Source organism: Dromiciops gliroides, chromosome 5 (assembly GCF_019393635.1).
Source record: "Dromiciops gliroides isolate mDroGli1 chromosome 5, mDroGli1.pri, whole genome shotgun sequence".
Classification (NCBI taxonomy): Eukaryota; Metazoa; Chordata; class Mammalia; order Microbiotheria; family Microbiotheriidae; genus Dromiciops; species Dromiciops gliroides.
Window position 1 is genome coordinate 188323395 of NC_057865.1, and position 19343 is coordinate 188342737.

Consider the following 19343-nt stretch of genomic DNA (forward strand, 5'->3'; position numbering starts at 1 on the left):
TGCACCCTGGAAACAGAGCCCCACTTTAAGGAGCTAAAAGTCAACTAAAAGAAAGGCAAGATGAGCCAACAGAGAAAGGTGAGGACCATAGAAAGTAACAAGGAAGACCAAGGGACACCCTCAGAGGAAGATGGCAATATCAGGGCCCCTATATCTAAAGCTTCCAAGAAAAATATGAATTGGTCTCAGGCCATAGAGGTGCTCAAAAAGGACTTTGAAGATAAAGTTAGAGAGGTAGAGGAAAAAATGGAAAGAGAAATGAGGGGGATGCAGGAAAGACATGAGAAAAAAGTCAACAGCTTGAAAAGTCAAATTGGCCAAATGGAAAAGGAGGTACAAAAGCTCTCTGATGAAAATAATTGCCTAAGAATGAGGATTGAACAAATGGAAGCCAGTGACTTTATGAGAAACCAAGACACAATAAAGCAAATCCAAATGAATAAAAAAAAGAGGGCAATGTGAAATATCTTCTGGGAAAAACTGCTGACCTGGAAAATAGGTCCAGGAGAGATCATTTGAAAATTATTGGTCTACCTGAAAACCATGATCAAGGAAAGAGCTTAGACACCATCTTCCAAGACATTCTCAGGGAAAATTGCCCTGAAATTCTAGAAGGAGAAGCTAAAATAGAAATGGAAAAAATCCACCGTTCACCTCCAGAAGGAGATCCCAAAAGGAAAACTCCTAGGAATATTATAGCCAAATTCCAGAGCTCTCAGGTCAAGGAGAAAATATTGCAAGCTGCCAAAAAGAAAGAATTCAAGTACTGTGGAGCCCCAGTCAGGATAGCACAAGATCTAGTAGCTTCTACATGAAAGGACTGAAGGGCATGGAATATGATATTCCAAAGGGCAAAGGAAATGGGATTACAACCAATAATCACCTACCCAGCAAAACTCAGCATAATTTTTCAGCGGAAAAAATGGGACTTTAAGGAGAAAGAAGACTTTCAGATATTTGTGATGAAAAGACCTGAAGTGAATGGCAAATTTGACTTTCAAATACAAGACCCTAGAGAACCATAAAAAATTGGAGCTGGGGGACATACCTGGGGTTGTACAGTGAGCAACTGTCTTGTGTCTGAGGCCAGGTTTTGGCTGGAATGCCCCTGGGTCCGGGGGTGATGCTCTGTCCACTGTGTCACCTAGCTAGGTGATGACATCTTTAGGGTTAAACTGAGGAGTGAAGAGAATTCACTGGGGGAAGGGAAAGGGCAGAGGTGAAATCTTACATGAAAGAAACAAGAAAAGGCTTATGGAGTGGGGGAAGAGATGGGAGAGGAGCAGGGCAGTAAATGAATTTTACACTCATCAGAAAAGGCTCAAAGACCTTAAACTCATCATAGTAGCCTCAAGGAGGGACTAATACACACACCCAACTGGGTGGAGTAATCTATTTAACCTGGCTCATTTACTAATAAGCCAAATATCAGAATTGGATCAAAGGGGCAGCTAGGTGGATAGAGCACTGGCCCTGGAGTCAGGAGGCCCTGAGTTAAAATCTGGCTTCAGACACTTAACACTTACTTGTTGTGTGACCCTGGGCAAGTCATTTAACCCCAACTGCCTCACTTAAAAAAAAAAAAAAGAATTGGCTCAAAGACCTCAATCTCATTAGAATTGGCTCAAGGAGGGAATAATGTACACACTCAATTGGGTGGAGTAATCTCTCTAACCCTACAGGAAAATAGGAGGGGAAAGGGATAAAGAGAGAGGGGCAAGGGGCAGCTAGGTGGCACAGTGGATAGAGCACTGGCCCTGGATTCAGGAGGACATGAGTTCAAATCCAGCCTCAGACACTTAACACTTACTAGCTGTGTGACCCTGGGCAAGTCACTTAACCCCAATTGCCTCACTAAAAAAAAAAAAAAAAAAAGAAAAGAAAACTGCCCTTACATGTAACTGGAAAATAAAATGTTTGTTGCTGAAAAAAAAAAAAAAGATGCATCTCAAGCACCATCTTCCAAATATCATTCCTGATCCTCCCAATTGCTACTGCCCTTCCTTGATAGAGCATTTATTAAGCACTTACTATGTTCCAGGAACAGTGCTAAGCACTGGAGATTTCTAAGGAGTTTATGGTAACACGGGAAGACAACAAACGAAAGAACACTAGAAAAGGAGTGATGGAGGGAGAGGATACCCACGCAAGAAAGGTAAGGTGGTTGGCAAAGAGAAATAAGAGGAGAGTCTATTCATGAAAGAAGTGAATCATGACTGAGATCCATCTTGAAATAATAATACTCCTTGTAGGAAAGTCACTATTCAGCAGCGTGGGGCCTCAGCATAGATTCTCCAGGGTAGGAAGGCAGTTGGTCAGGATAAGGATGAAGTCTAGAGAGTTGCTTCCTGAATGTTTGCATATATGTATAAACTGTTTTCCCCTAAAGAATGTAATTTCCCTCAGATTTTTTGTTTTTTCTATCCCCAGTATACAGTACCTGGCACATAGTAGGTTTAATAAATACTTGTTAACTGAATATCTAGTAGATATCTTAATCTCATTATGTCCAAAACAGAACTCATTATGTTGCCTCCTAAACATCCTCCCTTCCCTATTATTGAGGGCAACACCATCCTCCTAAGACTCTCAACTAAGGAGTCATCCTGGATTCTTCACCACTCTCACCCCACCATATCCAAGCTACTGACAAGGCCTGTGATTTCATCTTTGCAAACATCTCTCTAATATACCCCCTTCTCTCCTGACATGGCCACCACTATTGCACAGGCCCTCATCACCACCGAATTATTGCAATAGCCTGCTGTTGGGTACACTTGCCTCAAGATTCTCTCCTCCCCATTCTATCTTCCATTCAGCCATTAAAGTGATGCTCCTACAGACTTAATAAACAGTGGTTTCCTAATGCCTCCAGGAACAAATCCAAAATGATTTTTCTTCGCATCTTCTTCAGAATCTAGCCTCCTCCTACCCACTCTGAACCCTTAATTCTCCCAACAAGAACAATTCAGTGATACTGACCTGCTGGCTGTTTCACAAACAAGATACTCCAACTCCCAGCTCCAAGTATTTTCTCTGACCATCCTCTATCCTTAGAATACTCTTCCCTTATCTGCTAAACTACTTATCTCCCTGGTTTCTTTTAAGTCCCAACTAAAATTTCACCTTCCATAGGAAGACTTCCTTAACCCTTCTTAATTACAGTGCCTGCCTTTTTTATCCTGCATACAGCTCGTAGGCTGTCTCCCTCATTAAACTGTAAGTTCTTTGAGGGCAGGGACTGTCTTTTGGTTCTTACTGATCCCCAGTGCTTAACACATGACACAGAGAAGTGCTTAATGTTTATTGGTTAACTAAAGATGCAATGTGAAAGGGTTAAGAAAGGGGCAGCTAGGTGGCGCAGTGGATGGAGCACCGGCCCTGGATTCAGGAGGACCTGAGTTCAAATCCAGCCTCAGACACTTACTAGCTGTGTGACCCTGGGCAAGTCACTTAACCCCAATTGCCTCACTTAAAAAAAAAAAAAGAAAGAAAGGGTTAAGAAAAAGACCACTGAACTTGAAATCAAGAAAAGTCTTAGTTCAAAATCCTGCTTCAGATATTGATGTTATATAACCATGAGAAAGCACTTAAAATTAAAGTGCTAAAAATAAGTAAATAAATGAAAACTAAAGTGCTATGACAGCTATTATTGCATCATGTGCACAAGGTTATTATATTACCTATGCTTTTGCTCTTTAACAGAAATATACTCACTTCAATATAAGTCCTTACAATATCGTCCAACCTGATTACTCAAATGAAAATGCAATCAATGATTTCGTTTTTCAAATTTTTAAAAATTCTTATTGTCCTTTTGTTTTTAAATCACCTTTAATTTAACAATGTAACCTTTCTTCACCCTGCCCACAAGAGCTATTTCTTATAAGAACTGAAAAGGAAAATAAACCTACAGAAAAAAAAGCAGTTTAGCAAAAGTAACCAAACAAAAACCAATTCCAACAGAATATGCAATGTTCCACACTTGCAGTCCCCCACCTTTGTGGGGGGTTGGGGGGAACACAGACATTTAGCTGGTGTAGTGTATAAAGCATCAAGCCTACAATCAGGAAGACCCAAGTTGAAATCTGGTCTTAGACGCTTACTAGCTGTGTGACCCTAGGCAATTCACTTACCCTTTTGTCTGCCTCAGCATCCTCATCTGTAAAATGGAAATAATAATAGCACTTACTTCCCAGGGTTGCTGTGAAGATCAAATAAGAATTTTTGTGACAAATTACTTAATAACCAATATCTTGGGGAGATCCAGAGTTTTCCCCCTTCTTCTAAAGCCCTAACTTAGAAGTCCAGTCTCTTTTTGAAAGTAAGACTGCACTGAATCCTCTTCATCTTGGTCAGACCCACCTCAAGCTTGCAAAGAATCTAGGGTGGAGAAGCTCACTGTGTTCTACTCAAGCTTGGGAGAAGAAAGATCTTTTTGTCTAGATCAGGGCTTCTTAAACTTTTTCCATTCAACCCCTTTCCTAAGAAATTTTTACATGACCCTGGGTATATAAGTATACATAAGCTTTTACTATTGCCAAATTTTTCCCAACCCCCACATTCAATTTAGCAACCCCATCTTCAACCCAGTTTAAGAGTTTGATTTAAATAGGAAGGCCTCTCCTTCCAAGGAGGGGTCACTCAAGCCCACCCCTTGAAAGGGGTATATATTCTTTGAATTAATAGGGAAAAGGCTGAGGGTGGTCTGGTATAGCCCTTCATTTTAATATAGCCTACTTCCAATCATGTCAACCAATTAGATTTGATTGTTATTTGATGAACCGTCTAACTGCTTCATGGGCATATGAGCTATGAGCCCCACCCCCATGATTGTCTTTGGTCAGAGAGATGGCCAATGACTATCCTTTTATTAATAACCTGCTGGCCTTAATAAGATTATTAAATTACCCAGAAACAATGTCTCTCAAATTTTTAACTGTCACATTCTAAAGCACTTAGTACAGCATGTGACACATATTAAGCACTATATAAATGTTAGCTATCGTGCATACCCTTTGACCCAGTAATACCACTTTTGGGTCTTTTTCTCAAAGAAATCATGGAAAGGGGAAAGGGACCCATATGTACAAAAATATTTATAGCTGCTCTTTATGTGGTAGCAAGGAATTGGAAGTTGAGGGGGTGCCCATCAATTGGGCTGGACAAGTTGTGGTATATGAATACAATGGAATACTATTGTGCTGTAAGAAATGATGAGCAAGAGGAGGTTCAGAGAAACCTGGAGGGCCTTGCGTGAGCTGATAATGAGTAAGATGACCAGAACCAGAAGAACATTGTACACAGTATCATCAACATTGAGTGTTGATCTGCTGTGATGGACTATATTCTTCTCACCAATGCAACGGTACAGAAGAATTCCAGGGAACTCATGATAGAAGAGGATCTCCAAATCCAGGGAAAAAAGAAAAAAAAAGAACTTTGGAGTATGGATGCTGAATGAACCATACTATTTCTTTTGTTTTGGGTGCTGATGTTTTTCTATTTTGAGGTTTTTCGTCATTGCTGATTTTTCTCTTATGGCGTGACTAATGCAGAGATATGTTTAATGTTATTATGTGTATGACACACACACACACATATAACCTATGTCGGATTGCCTGCTGTCTAGGGAAGGGGGGAGGGAGGGAGAAAAATCTGAAATTGGAAAGCTTGTATAAACAAGACTTAGGAACTATCTTTACATGTAACAGGGAAAAAAAATAAAATACTTTATTAATTAAAAAAAATAAATAAATGTTAGCTATCATCATTGTCATCATTGTCAACATAGTTATTTTTTATTATAAATGTTTTTATTTCTTCTTTGGAGGCCATGCTTTATCATTATGATAACGTTTAAGGTTTTGTTGTTCTTAACCTTTTACATCATCACTGTCACTGTATGTTATTTTCCTGGTACTTTTTTTTCACTTTAAACTAATTTTAAAAGGTCTTCCAATGTTCTTATCATTTCATCTCCCCCTATGCTCTAAACCTCCCAAATCCAGTCAAGACCTTCATCAAGACCTCTCATCTTCCTACTCTTCTGGTACTTTTTCAAGCTTCCGCCAACTTCAGTTCTATTCCTCTGGAAGTGTTCCTTTAGTTAGCCAATTCAACTCTGTCCCCTACTCAAATCTCTTGCCCTTTTGTCCCACTGTTAGCTCAATCCTTGACAAATTTCAGTCCTGGGTTATTCCCACAATGTTATTTTTCCAAGTCACAAGCTACTGAATGGAATGGCAATGTGAGAAAATGGGGTTTTTTGGGGGAACACCCAAAGACTAGATAAGCCTTTACTTTCAGAAACATGTGTGCTCTCTTTACTAATATTTAATATACTTTAATAAATGCTTAATGTCATAAAACTGGTGCTAAAGCTTCTAATTTATAAGTAACAACTTTATTAGGAACCTCAGATCAGAAAATTTTCCCCAAACTTGGGCCAGAAATAAGGCAACCACATATAGTTTTACTTGCCACAGCAATAAGTTACACAACTATGCTAAATAGGAACATTTTAATTTCATGTCATCCCACTTCAACTGGGCCCTCACTGCAGTAAGGCTATCCTTGTATTCTTACCTAATTGCTTCCTTCTCACTCCCCACAAAAAAAAACTTTCCAAATTTTTACTTCTCTCCTTAAGCCTCTCTCCTCTCTTAGCTAAGGACCTCACAGTTTTCTGTGGCATCAACCAAAACACATAAGTCCTTACTGTATATGGCACTTTTTCTTCATGATAAAGATACTAGAATGATTTGTCATTTCCTTCTCTAGCTTATTTTAGAGATATATAAACTGAGGCAAACAGGGTTAAGTGACTTGCCCAGGTCACACAGCTAGTGAGTGACTGACGCCAGATTTGAACTCAGGAAGATGAGTCTTCCTGACTCCAAGGTCTGGTTCTCTATCCATTGTACCACTTAGTTGTGGAGCTGAACTAGATGGCTTATTTGATAAAGCACTGGGCCTAGAGTCAGGAAGACCCAAGTTCAAATCTGGCCTCAGATGCTTACTAGCTGTGTTATCCTAGACAAATCACAACCTCTATTTGCCTTAATTTATGAGAAGGAAATGGCAAAGCACTCCAGCATCTTTGCCAAGAAAACCCCATGAACAATACTGGGTTGATATGATCCACAGGGTCACAACTAAAAAACTCAACAACATGTGTAGCACTTAAGAAAAAGTGAGGTCATAAAAAGCTCCCTTCTCCTTTTCTTCATCTCAAAACCACTTAACATTTCCACTCACTCCCCACTTTTTTACCAGGCTCTGAAAAGGTAGGGGACTCTTGCCTTACCAGGGTCAAGCCCTCTACATATGTCCTTGATTCCATACAGACCATGCTCTTCAACAGACTACATCCTCAGTCATCCCATCTCTCTACCATTTTTTTTTTTGGTGTGTTTGAGGCAATTGGGTTTAAGTGACTTGCCCAGGGTCACACAGCAAGTGTCAAGCATCTGAGGCCGGATTTGAACTCAGGTACTCTTGACTCCAGGGCCGGTGCTCTATCCACTGCACCACCTAGCTGCCCCTCTATCAAATCTTAAACCTGATTTGTTCCTACTGCCTTCATAAATAAGTCTCTCTCATGCTTAAAAAAGTCATTAGGCTATCATCCCCTCAAGCTATCATCCTATACAGTTATCCCTTCTATATCACAGGGGTTAAGGGGCACAGTTCCTCTGCAATCTAGAAAATCTGCATAAAATTTTATTCTTCCTTTTGTACTGGAGGTCTTAATTTTTCTTTATTCTTTTATGAGGTGTTTATAGTACCTTATAAAATTTACATTGATATTATACAATACTATACGTATATTTTATGTATTTTTGAGTTAAACTTTTCTGTGTCATTTGCTGGCCTTTGCATGTCATCTGCAGCTTCTGCAACACCCCCCCCCCAAAAAAATTCCCACTTAATTTGTTATGCCAACCTGTGATACATTGAAACTACAAAGGGAAGTCATGATGTGGAAGGGATAACTGCATATCTTTGCTCTGTTACTCAGCCAAACTCCTAGAAAAATTTGCCTCCATTTCCCTTCTTCTCACTGTCTAATCCTCTGCATCATCCTATGCAACCTATCTGCCACAATGGACAAGTAACCATTTTCTTCTAAGAAACTTTTTCCTCTCTGAGTTTTAGGGACACTACCTCTCTTGGTTCTCTCCTCCTACCTACTTCACCAATTCTTAATCTTATACAATGAATTATCATGTCATGCCTACTCCTAGGTTCCCCATTCTCTTCCACACTCTTGTTGATCTCATCAGCTTTCCTTATTCTTATTCATAAGAATAAGAGCCATGGTAAATGGCCAAAGGACATAAGGAAGCAACATTTAAGGACATCCAAGCTATCAACAATCATTATGAAACAGTGCTCCAAAAAACTCAGAAAATTGCAAATTAAAGAAAACCTGATGTTTCACTTCATATCCATCAGATTGGCAAAGGTGACAAAAAGGAAAATGACAAATACTGGAGGGGCTATGGAAAAATAAGACACATTAATGCATTGTTGATGGAGTTGTGAATGGCTACTCCTATTTGACACACCTCATCTTCAGTAATACAGGTTTTCCTCATTTTCCTCTTTAACTCTTCTTTCTTCAATTTTGTTCATTAATTTTACTTCTTTTTCCTTCTGCCAAGTATTGGACACCTAAGATAAATCTAGTCTTTTCTTGATCAATATTAATGACACTTTGTCAGAAGACAAAATTTACAAATTTTTATCAGAAAATTGCATGAGGAGGAGAGAATTGTAAAGGAAATCCAGAAGATTTAGAATTGTGAAGGAATCCAAGGGACCAAATTTGAAGAGAGGAAATGATAGGATTTGATGATTTAACTAGAGATGAAGGAGGAAATGAAGTTAAAGCTGAAGGAAGAAACGAGCAGTGACAACTCCAGAGCAGAAGAATGCACAGGCAGTTTGTCATTGTAATTATCCCTAGGGAGATACTGGGAAGAACAAGAAAAGGCTCATAACACTGAATCCAGCAAGTACAGAAGGCAGTGCTTAGAATATACAAAATGTTTCAAATTCTATCTCTGCCAACTGAATCTTATTGTTTGATTTGATTATTGACAAAGCTATTTTAAAGTTGTGTTAAGCTCAATTTTGTAGGAAGTTTTCCTGGCTGATTACCAGCATCCACACATCAACCCCTGAAAAGACTTCCATTCCACGACTACACCTAGAGGACATCTAAGAAAAGACTTTCAGAGACTTTAAATGAACAGTTTTGATTTGTTGTTTTTGTTGTTTTTTTTCTCTTTCTGTTATAATATACACCATCTGTAACATGTATTCTCTGCAGAGGCCCTCCCTTTGCAAGACTAATGTCAAAGCGTCGGTTCATGAGAAAAAAAAAAAAAAATCGCCCCTCTGGACAAAACTTTCCTCTCTTCCTTTTCTATATTGTTGTTCACATATTATTAGTTAGCAATAGTTATTATATTCTTTTTACTGTTCCGTCAAGGAAACATTTTGTTTCTTGAGGAACAAAAAGGGGGACTGTAATGATTGGAATGACGCCACCTACTGGAGACTTGCTGTGGGAAAGCTCCACCATAAGGAAAATGCCTCAGAGGCATTGTGGCTTTTCCTTGGCGTCAGGAAATGACGTTTGCTCATGGGTGCTGTCTATCAAGGCTACCAGCCAATCAACTTGAGGAGCCTCCTATGGTCTGGGAGGAGACAGGAAGGAGGAAAGGGAGCCTGCGCAGAGAGCGCTGACCTTTTTTGGCTTCCTGACTTGATGGTGGTGGCGGCAGAGGACTTCACAGGAAATTTGAGGAAAGATAGGAATGCCAGGCTGTTAGAATTCTGTTCTCAATCTTTTTCTTTCTATTTTCCAATAAACCCTTAAAAACCTAAACTCGTTTTATCAGTGATTTTTAGTCAGTTTCCCCCAAACTGGGGGAACAGATTAGAATCCACATGTAGAATCTTAAATTACACATTATCAATGCTTAAAGGGTAGGCTGGTTTTCCTCCTAGAAGGGAAGGTAAAGGGGACGAAGGAATATGTCCTGATCTCCAGGTTATTTGGAGAATAAAGAGCTTATTTAAGAGAAAAACCAAGGGTAAAAACAAAGAAAAAAAGGATCTGAAAAGGGAGAAGAATCCTGACTTGTGTCAAAATACAGGATAGAAGAATGTCAGAAAAATGGAGAAAGATGAGAACCACTGAATCAAATCAAATCAATCAATCAATCAAACAAATATCCACTGTCAGGCCCTATGATAGGAAGACAAAAAATAAAATGGTCAATGACTAAGAAGCTAACATTCTACTAAGGGAGATATTATGTACTATGTATGTACATTATATATTATATATAGACACAGACACAGACACAGACACACACACAGACACACACACACACACGGTAACTGAGGACAGGGCATGAGGGAACTGTGAGGATCAACAAAGTTTTCACGTAAAGATGACTTTGTTTTGAAGGAAATAAGGTATTCATCCTAAAGGTACAATTGAGGAAGTACATCACAGGTACAGGGAACAGCCAGTGCAAAGCACAGAAATGAAAAATGGGATGAGCAAAATGATGAGTATGAATGAACTGCAGAGTGCAGAAATAAAAGTAATGTATAATAAGTCTAAAAAGGTAAAGCAGGGCCAGGTTGTAAAGGACATAAAAAACAAGAGAAGTTTTCATTTGACCATAAAAGCTTTCTCTGGGTGTTCACTATGAAAAAGAGGAGAGAGAACAAAAGCCCAAGGAGGATGGCAGGTTTAGTAAAGGTTTCTTTCTTTTTTCCCCTTTTTTTGGCAGTGTAATGAGGGTTAAGTTACTTGCCCAGGGTTACACAGCTAGTAATTTTCAAGTGTCTGAGGCTGGATTTGAACTCAGGTCCTCCTGAATCCAAGGCTGGTGCTTTATCCACTGGACCACTTAGCTGCCCCCTAGTAAAGGTTTCTTAAAGACAGTGGAGAGATGAAAATGTTTTGGAGGCAATAGGAAGGAACCTCTTGATGGGGAAAGACAGAAAGAAGGGATGACTATAGGGGCAATTTGGTGAAGAACATGGGAGAGGGTAGAATCATATTTTAGCAAGGATATTGATCAACAGAAGCATCTAAAGGTGGGGAATCAGGACAGTGGAGGATGATAAGATTATGCCATAAGGATCAGTAGAAGAAACTGGTGATGTTTAGCTTGAAAAAGTAAAGATGGGGGTGGTGGTGAGGGCAACGGGCCATAGCCAATTTCAAATATCTGAATGTCTATTTTGCAGAAGAATTAGACTTGTTGGGCAAGGGGGGCAGGATTGTCAGGCTCTAGAGTTCCAGTATAGGAAGATCAAAAGAGGAAAACTTAGGTCAGGAACTTATAGACTACAAAGGAATCATTATGATCTGTATTCCACCAGAGAAGGAAAAAAATGGTTACTTGTATAGGAGTAATTTCTGAATCAATTGTACACATACATGCAGTTTGATCAATTTTTCTGAGTAAATAAAATCACCACCTAATAAAATAATAAAATTGAGAAAAAGATATTGCTTATAAGTGAGACAACTCCATCCTGACCTATTTAAACAATATATCTATGCCAAAAAATGGGGTAAACAAATTTTTAAAAAATAGACAGATCACTCATTTCCTAAGAGTTTTAACCAATATAAATGAACCACTACAAAAAGACCAAAAGAATCAAGAAACCACTTCAGTCAGCAAACATTTGCTCTCCTTGCCAAAGGATGCAATGGCAGCCAAGAGCAACCTCGGTTTAGAATATAGACTGATTTGTTAAATGAATTAAATATAATAGGCCACACTATTAAAAAAAAAAGAGAGAGAGAAAAGTGTCTTTTGCATCTACAGTTGGGGAAGAATACACAACTAGTTGAGAGATAAAAGACAATTTTAATTATACAAAATTAAAAGTCTTTTTATACAAACAGATCAATGAAACTGGACAAAATATGGATAGGAAAAAAAAAATCCTTTGCACCAAACATCAAGGGGGCAGCTAGGTGGTGCAGTGGTTAAAGCTCCGGCCCTGGATTCAGGAGGACCTGAGTTCAAATCTGGTCTCAGACATTTGACACTTACTAGCTGTGTGACCTTGGGCAAGTCACTTAACCCTCATTGCCTGGCAAAAAACTAAAAAAAAAGGAAAAAAAAGAACCTCTGATGCACCAAACATCTAAAATCTGTATAGGGAATTGACATAAATAAAAAAGACTAAGTTATTTTTCAACAAGTAATTAGTAAAAGGATATGAACTGGGGCAGGTAGGTGGCACAGTGGATAAAGCACTAGCCCTGGATTCAGGAGGACCCGAGTTCAAATCTGGCCTCAGACATTTGACACTTACTAGCTGTGTGACCCTGGGCATGTCACTTAACCCTCACTGTCCCAACCAAAAAAAAAAAAAAAGGATGAACCATTTTTAAAAGACATGAAAACTGTTAACAGTCACAAGGGGGAAAATGTTCTAAATTACTAGTAATAAGAATGACACCATTCTTGGTGTGGTATAACATGTGCTTTAAATTGTTAAAGACAGACACAGTGGATGTTGGAGGGAATATGGAAGGACGGGCATTCTAGCTACTTTTTTTGAAAAACAACCTGAAATTATTAAAAAAGCTAGCAAACTGTGCTCTTTGATCCTATAATCCCAAGTCTGAGTTCATTACCCTAAGGAGGTCAGCAACTGAAAATTCCTATATACACAAAAATAATATCAGCACTATTTTTGTGATGACAAAAAGCTGAAAACCAATTATGTGCTTATCAATTCAGAAATGGCTGAACAAATTGTGCTAGATAAATGTAATAGGTTGTTGTGCCATGAGACAAAATTATTAAAAATATGGCGGGGGGGGGAGGGGCAGCTAGTTGGCGCAGTGTATAGAGCACGGGCCCTGGAGTCAGGAGGACCTGCTTCAAATCCGCTCTCAGACATTTGAGGCTTACTAGCTCTTGTGACCTTGGGCAAGTCACTTAACCCTCATTGCCCAACCCTCCCCCCCCAAAATGGCAAGACTTGTGATGCAGAAAGGAAAAAAAAGCTGACCCCAAACCCCAAAACACATGATGGCTACAATGGTATGAAACAAAGAAAGCACTAATAAATCAGGTCAAAAAAAATTGTCAGCATTGGTGTCAAATGACTGGGCTTAAAACACACTTCCTTTCTTTTAAAAAACAGTAAGTTATATAAAGGTAAAAATTACATATACTACCGGTCACATTTTTTAGAGTACATGCTTTTGCTTAACTTTTTCCTAATGGCAAGGCACAATAGGGATGTTTATTGTGATATAATCAGTGTTAAATTGTATCAATTAAAAATAAAAATATTTAAAGAACTTGTAAAATCTTATGAGAAGGACAACAGAAAATTATAAGGAGGAGCACTTCATTAAAAAACAGTTAGAGAAAAACTTGTTTATATTTTTCAAGGAATCTTAGATACTTTCCAGTACATAGATAGGAGGTACTTTGTTGAACAAAGGGCCAGTAAAGTTGCTCTTTGCTACACCAAATTAAATGCTTTTCATAATTAACATGCTTAATAAGCACAATGGGAGGGTCAACTAGGTGGCCCAGTGGGATAGAGCACCAGCCCTGGAGTCAGGAGTACCTGAGTTCAAGTCCGACCTCAGACACTTGACACTTACTAGCTGTGTGTCCCTGGGCAAGTCACTTAAAAAAAAAAAAAGAATGGAAGATCCCATTGTGCTTTTTTTGGTTTGTTTGGTTTTTTGGTGAGGCAATTGGGGTTAAGTGACTTGCCCAGGGTCATACAGCTAGTAAGTGTCAAGTGTCTGAGGCCGGATTTGAACTCAAGTGCTCCTGAATCCAGGGCCGGTGCTTTATCCACTGCGCCACCTAGCTGCGCCAAGATCTTCCATTCTTAAGATCTTTCAATTAAATTGTGAAAGGGTAACAATTTGTTCCATCGTTGACTATCTCTTGTGAAAGGCAATTGCAAAGTTCTTTTGACGATATCAAACTTTCCATGGAAGCAAAAGTCTATCTTTTTAATACCAATACCAGTATTGTTATATGACAGTAAGAATGAGTCATTTAATACAACAGTCTCCAAAGAAAAGTAAATTATTTCCTGTGTTTAAAAAGTATTCTCAAAAATAGAAAAATGTTAATTTCATTAATTCTCAATAATAGTGTTTCTCTTCCCATTTTATGGGAAGTGAAGAATTGAATCATAAATTCCCATTGTGAACTTAAAATCATAAAGCAAATAAGTGGCCTGGAAAATATCTCTTAAGTCCTTATCTAGTAGTGTCCTAGCCACTAAACTAAGGGTTTTTTGAAAACCAATCAGAAATTCCAAATCCATTTAGTTAAAACACAGTACTCCCTACTCCAAGTGAAACCATCCAAGTTAGTAATAAGACCAAAGAGGAAGTTACATCTTGGTAGGGCAGAGATTAAAATACTATTGATAAACACTGACTTATTCGGTAAAACATAAGGATGTGAAATCAGTCCCATAAACCCATCCCTTATGTAGGGCCTAAAGATAAGGGTGATTGGGGCAGCTAGGTGGCGCAGTGGGTAGAGCACCACCCCTGGATTCAGGAGGACCTGAGTTTAAATCCAGCCTCAGACACTTAACACTTACTAGCTGTGTGACCCTGGGCAAGTCACTTAACCCCAAATGCCTCACCAAAAAAAACAAAAACAAAAAAACCCACCCTGAAAAATATTCAAAGGAAAAGACAGCAGAAATTAAAAGAAACTAGTACATTATTTTAGATTTTCCTCTGAAATTATCTGATTGTTTCCTACTTTATCTTAAGTGATCTATTTAATTTTGACATTTCCATTAAATAAACTTTCACTAATTCCTTTAAAGAGGCCTATTTCAAAGGTTGAGAGACTTTAACCATTAGGAAACTGGAAAGTTTTTTGAAAGTCTTCATTTAAACTAAATTGAAAATGTTGAATAATCCTTAAGAATTACTCTACACCACAAAGGAACCTCCTTCCATTAGGCATATTCTTACCCAAATTTCCTTGCTCCACTGTTAATACAACTTCATCCATCACTACAGCTCTAAAGTCTAGTTCTTCCTCACAACATTTGGCCTTTAGAGCTCGTAGTATCTCCTGTTGGGGGTAGTCTTCTCTGATTCGACGATCTGTCAAGAACCATAATCTGGCAGCAACAGAGCTACACATCTTGATTAGATCTTCCTCCTTCTGAATTATTTTCTCTTTAATTTATGCTCTACCTAGGAGAAAAACATAAAAACAAGTCAAGAAACCTATAGTAGTGCTTTGATGATCACAGCTATACAAATAGTTGAGACAAATTCTCTCACCAGAAAGAGTAGCTGGCAATGTCATCTTAAGATTGACTACTAAAATTCTTCACTCATGCCTAGGAGTCCAGTTAAAGAGCATTAACTACAGAGGGTTAACTTTGACAAACAGTAGACACACCTTATCCTCAGGGACTGGAGAAAGGAAAGAAGAAGTTAAGGTGTGAAAGGGTTTTAAGGTATATATTTAATGAAATTAGAGAACTCACATAAAATTTTTTCAGTCAAGAAATATGAAAAGTCTTCGGTTGAGGATGGAGGGTCAAGAGAAAAGAGAAGTTTGGGGAAAAAATTAAAGGACTGAGATAGGGTCAATCAAGAAAGAGTAAAAGAGTTGCTATGGAACAAAATGAGGACCCACAGAATAGATATATTTACAAAAATAAATGACGAAGGTGTGTAATAAACTAGCAGAGGAAATGAAGTAATCAGATTAATAGGAGGAATACTGGTAAAAATAAAGTTAGAAAATTAAAGGGAAGAATCCAAGTCATTCCCCAATTGAGAAATGGTCAAAGGATATGAACAGGCAGTTTTCTGATGAAGAAACCAAAGCTATCTATTCCCATATGAAAAAATGCTCTAAATCTCTAATGATTAGAGAGATGCAAATTAAAACAACTCTGAGGTACCACCTGACACCTATCAGATTGGCTAAAATGACAAAAAAGGAAGATAAATGTTTGAGAAGCTGTGGGAAAATTGGAACACTAATGCATTGTTGGTGGAGCTGTGAACTGATCCAACCATTCTGGAGAGCAATTTGGAATTATGCCCAAAGGGCGATAAAGCTGTGCATACACTTTGACCCAGCAATTCCACTGTTAGGTCTTTTTCCCAAAGAAATCATGGAAGGGGGAAAGGGACCCACATGTACAAAAATATTTATAGCTGCTCTTTACGTGGTAGCAAGGAATTGGAAGTTGAGGGGGTGCCCATCAATTGGGGAATGGCTGGACAAGTTGTGGTATATAAATACAATGGAATACTATTGTGCTGTAAGAAATGATGAGCAGGAGGAGTTCAGAGAAACCTGGAGGGTCTTATGTAAGCTGATGATGAGTGAGATGAGCAGAACCAGAAGAACATTATACACAGTATCATCAACATTGAGTGTTGAACTACTGTAATGGACTATATTCTTCTCACCAATGCAATGGTACAGAAGAGTTCCAGGGAACTCATGATAGAAGAGGATCTCCAAATCCAAGAAAAAAACAAAAAAAGAACTGTGGAGTATAGATGCTGATTGAACCATACTATTTCTTTTGTTTGGGTGCTATTGTTTTTTTTTTCTATTTTGAGGTTTTGCATCACTGCTCTGATTTTTTCTCTTGTAACAGGATTAATGCAGAAATAGGACTAATGTTATTGTATATATATGTGTGTATATATATATCTATATATCTATATATAGATATATAGATATAACCTATATCAGATTACCCGCTGTCTAGGGGAGGGAGGGAGAAAAATCTGAAATTGTAAAGCTTGTATAAACAAAAGTTGAGAACTATCTTTACATGTAACGGAAAAAATAAAATACCTTATATGTAAAAAATTAAATTAAATTTTAAAAAAAGAAAATTAAAGGGAAAATGTTTGTTAAATTGAATTAAATCAGAAACCTTGGCTGATATGGCTACCTAAAGAGAAGTAAACTGCTCAGATCCCACATACATAGAACAAAGAAAAATCTGAAATTGCTACTAGATCAAATAATGGTATTGAAATCCTTCAAAAAAAAAACAACCCAAAAAACTAGAGTGACTTCTTCCACCTACAACTACAAAAAAATAAAAGTCAGCCCAAAGGCAATAGGAAAGGGATGTCATTAGCACAGCCAACATGAGAGCAGCAAATAAGCCAGAAGCCTCCCAGTAAAAACAGTCAGGCTAGAGACATATGAAGCCTGTATGGATCTGTATTTGGAGGCAGCAAGAGCAGAAGCTAACCTAAATAAATTCCAGGGTGGTCAGAAATCCAAAATGCGGGCCTTTGAAAGCTTTAAGGAATGACAACTTGTATAGAATATCTATAAAAATAGAACATATATCCTTGACCAGGACAGTCCAAGGCTATCAGAGCTCCAAGGTCCCTAGTGATCTGGCCTGAGATGTCATAGAGGGTCCTTAAAGACCTACTCAGGACCTCAGAGGTCCAAGGATGACTACCTACAGGAATTAAAGGTGAGCACAGGAACCCAGGTTCTTGTGAATAAAGGCAGGCTGACCATCCCATCCAAAAGAACAGCAGGAGGTGGGGCCTAACACTGGCACAAAGCTCCAATTCAGGAACTAAAGTTGGAGAGATGACCTTAACCAGTATAAAAAATTGTTGCTCTACTGACTACCAAAAATTCAGCCTAGAAGAGGAAAGTAATTCCATAACAAACAGCAAGCAGAGGCAAAAAGGAAAAAATAGTTTTGCTACAAACTATACGAATACTTAAATGAAATAAAAACTTGGGAGGCAATTACTAAAAAGAGAATAAGTAGCTCAGAAGAGAAAGCTTAGAAGAGAAACCATACCCAAAATAGGAAATCTTTGAAAACTAAAACAGACTAAAGAGAAATCAATACCCTGTGAGATAGCAAAAAATAATAGAACAAAAGCAAAATTATGGGGGGAAAAAGGGTAAAATATCCAATATAAAAAAGTGACCTGAGGGGGCGGCTAGGTGGCGCAGTGGATAAAGCACCGGCCCTGGAGTCAGGAGTACCTGAGTTCAAATCAGGCCTCAGACACTTAACACTTACTAGCTGTGTGGCCCTGGGCAAGTCACTTAACCCCAATTGCCTCACTAAAAAAAAAAAAAAAAAAAAAAAAAGTGACCTGAAAGAAGGGTCAAGAAGTCAGTTTCCTCACCTATAAAATGAGGTTGAACTAGATGCCTCTGAGGTCCCTTCTAGGTCTAAAGACATGATCCTATGATCCATGATGCACTGAAGAAATCCTCACAATCACATTTCCCCCTCTCCCTTCCCCCTCCTCCCTCTGCCCTCCCACCTCCCAGAGGGATGTTACTTCTGAGGGAAACAGACCTCATCCAATCCAAGGGAGAACACAAAATAAACTAAAGGTTGGGAGAAGGGTACAATATGAATGGAGTAAGGGTAATTCTGAAAGATTGGAAATAAGTACATTTTAACCAAGGATATCATGAAAAAAAAAATTTAGGAGAATGACTAAGACAAACAAAAGCTTACTGAGAAGAAATGAGCAAGTATTAAAAAAAAAATCCATCTCAAGTGGCCAAGTACTTTGCAACAAAGGAAAATGAATCAATTTCATGGGGAGGGTGAAGATATTAGATTCTGTGAAGCCACCTGAAATGAAAAAGAAAAGCAACTCAACAACCTCTAGAATGGTCTAGAAGAACAATAAAAGAAATTAGGGAAGAAATGAAAAGAAGGTAGAGTTTTTAAGGAAGAAACCAACAAGCCTAACCAGATAGATAACAAAGAAATTAGAACAAAAGACAGACACACTATTATCAACAGATTTTTGGGGGAGGGTGGAACACTGTAGTGTGAAGAAGAGAGTTAGACACACTTCAGAACATTACTGAATTTCAAGCTTTATTATAAAGCAGTAGTCATCAAAACTATTTGGTATTGATTAAAAATAGAAAAGTAAATCAATGCAACAGGCTGGATAAGCAAGAAACAAACACAAATATAAAAGCTATAGCCTAGTGTTAGAGAAAGTCAAAGATATCAATTAATGGTCAAGTCATTTACTTTTCCTTGGGGCTTTCTTCAACCGTAAAATGGAGATCCCTTTTAGTTAAGATTTATACGATATGCCTCTCTTTTTGACATAAAACGCTAGGAAAACTGGAAAGCATTTGGGCAGAAATTAAGATTAGACCATCATCTTAATATGCCATAGTCAGTTTAAAATGGGATTTAGGACCTGAACATAAAAACTCACGCCATAAAATTTTTCGGATTGAACAAGATCAGGTACCTTTCCACAATCGTGGCTA

At 38.3% G+C, this 19343-nt stretch overlaps 1 protein-coding gene across 8 annotated transcripts in view; it reads right to left on the reverse strand.

The window, feature by feature from the left end:
- RIMKLB (ribosomal modification protein rimK like family member B) overlaps nt 1-19343 on the reverse strand; it is a 98039-nt gene that overhangs the window by 69199 nt on the left and 9497 nt on the right. For all 8 annotated transcript variants that reach the window (XR_006353302.1, XR_006353303.1, XR_006353304.1 and 5 more), the window contains exon 2: nt 15035-15262. Coding sequence is in view for 1 of the 8 variants with exons in the window: in XM_043967403.1 (XP_043823338.1) it covers nt 15035-15209 (175 nt within the window). In the remaining 7 variants the exon portion in view is untranslated. The remainder of the gene's footprint in view (nt 1-15034; nt 15263-19343) is intronic.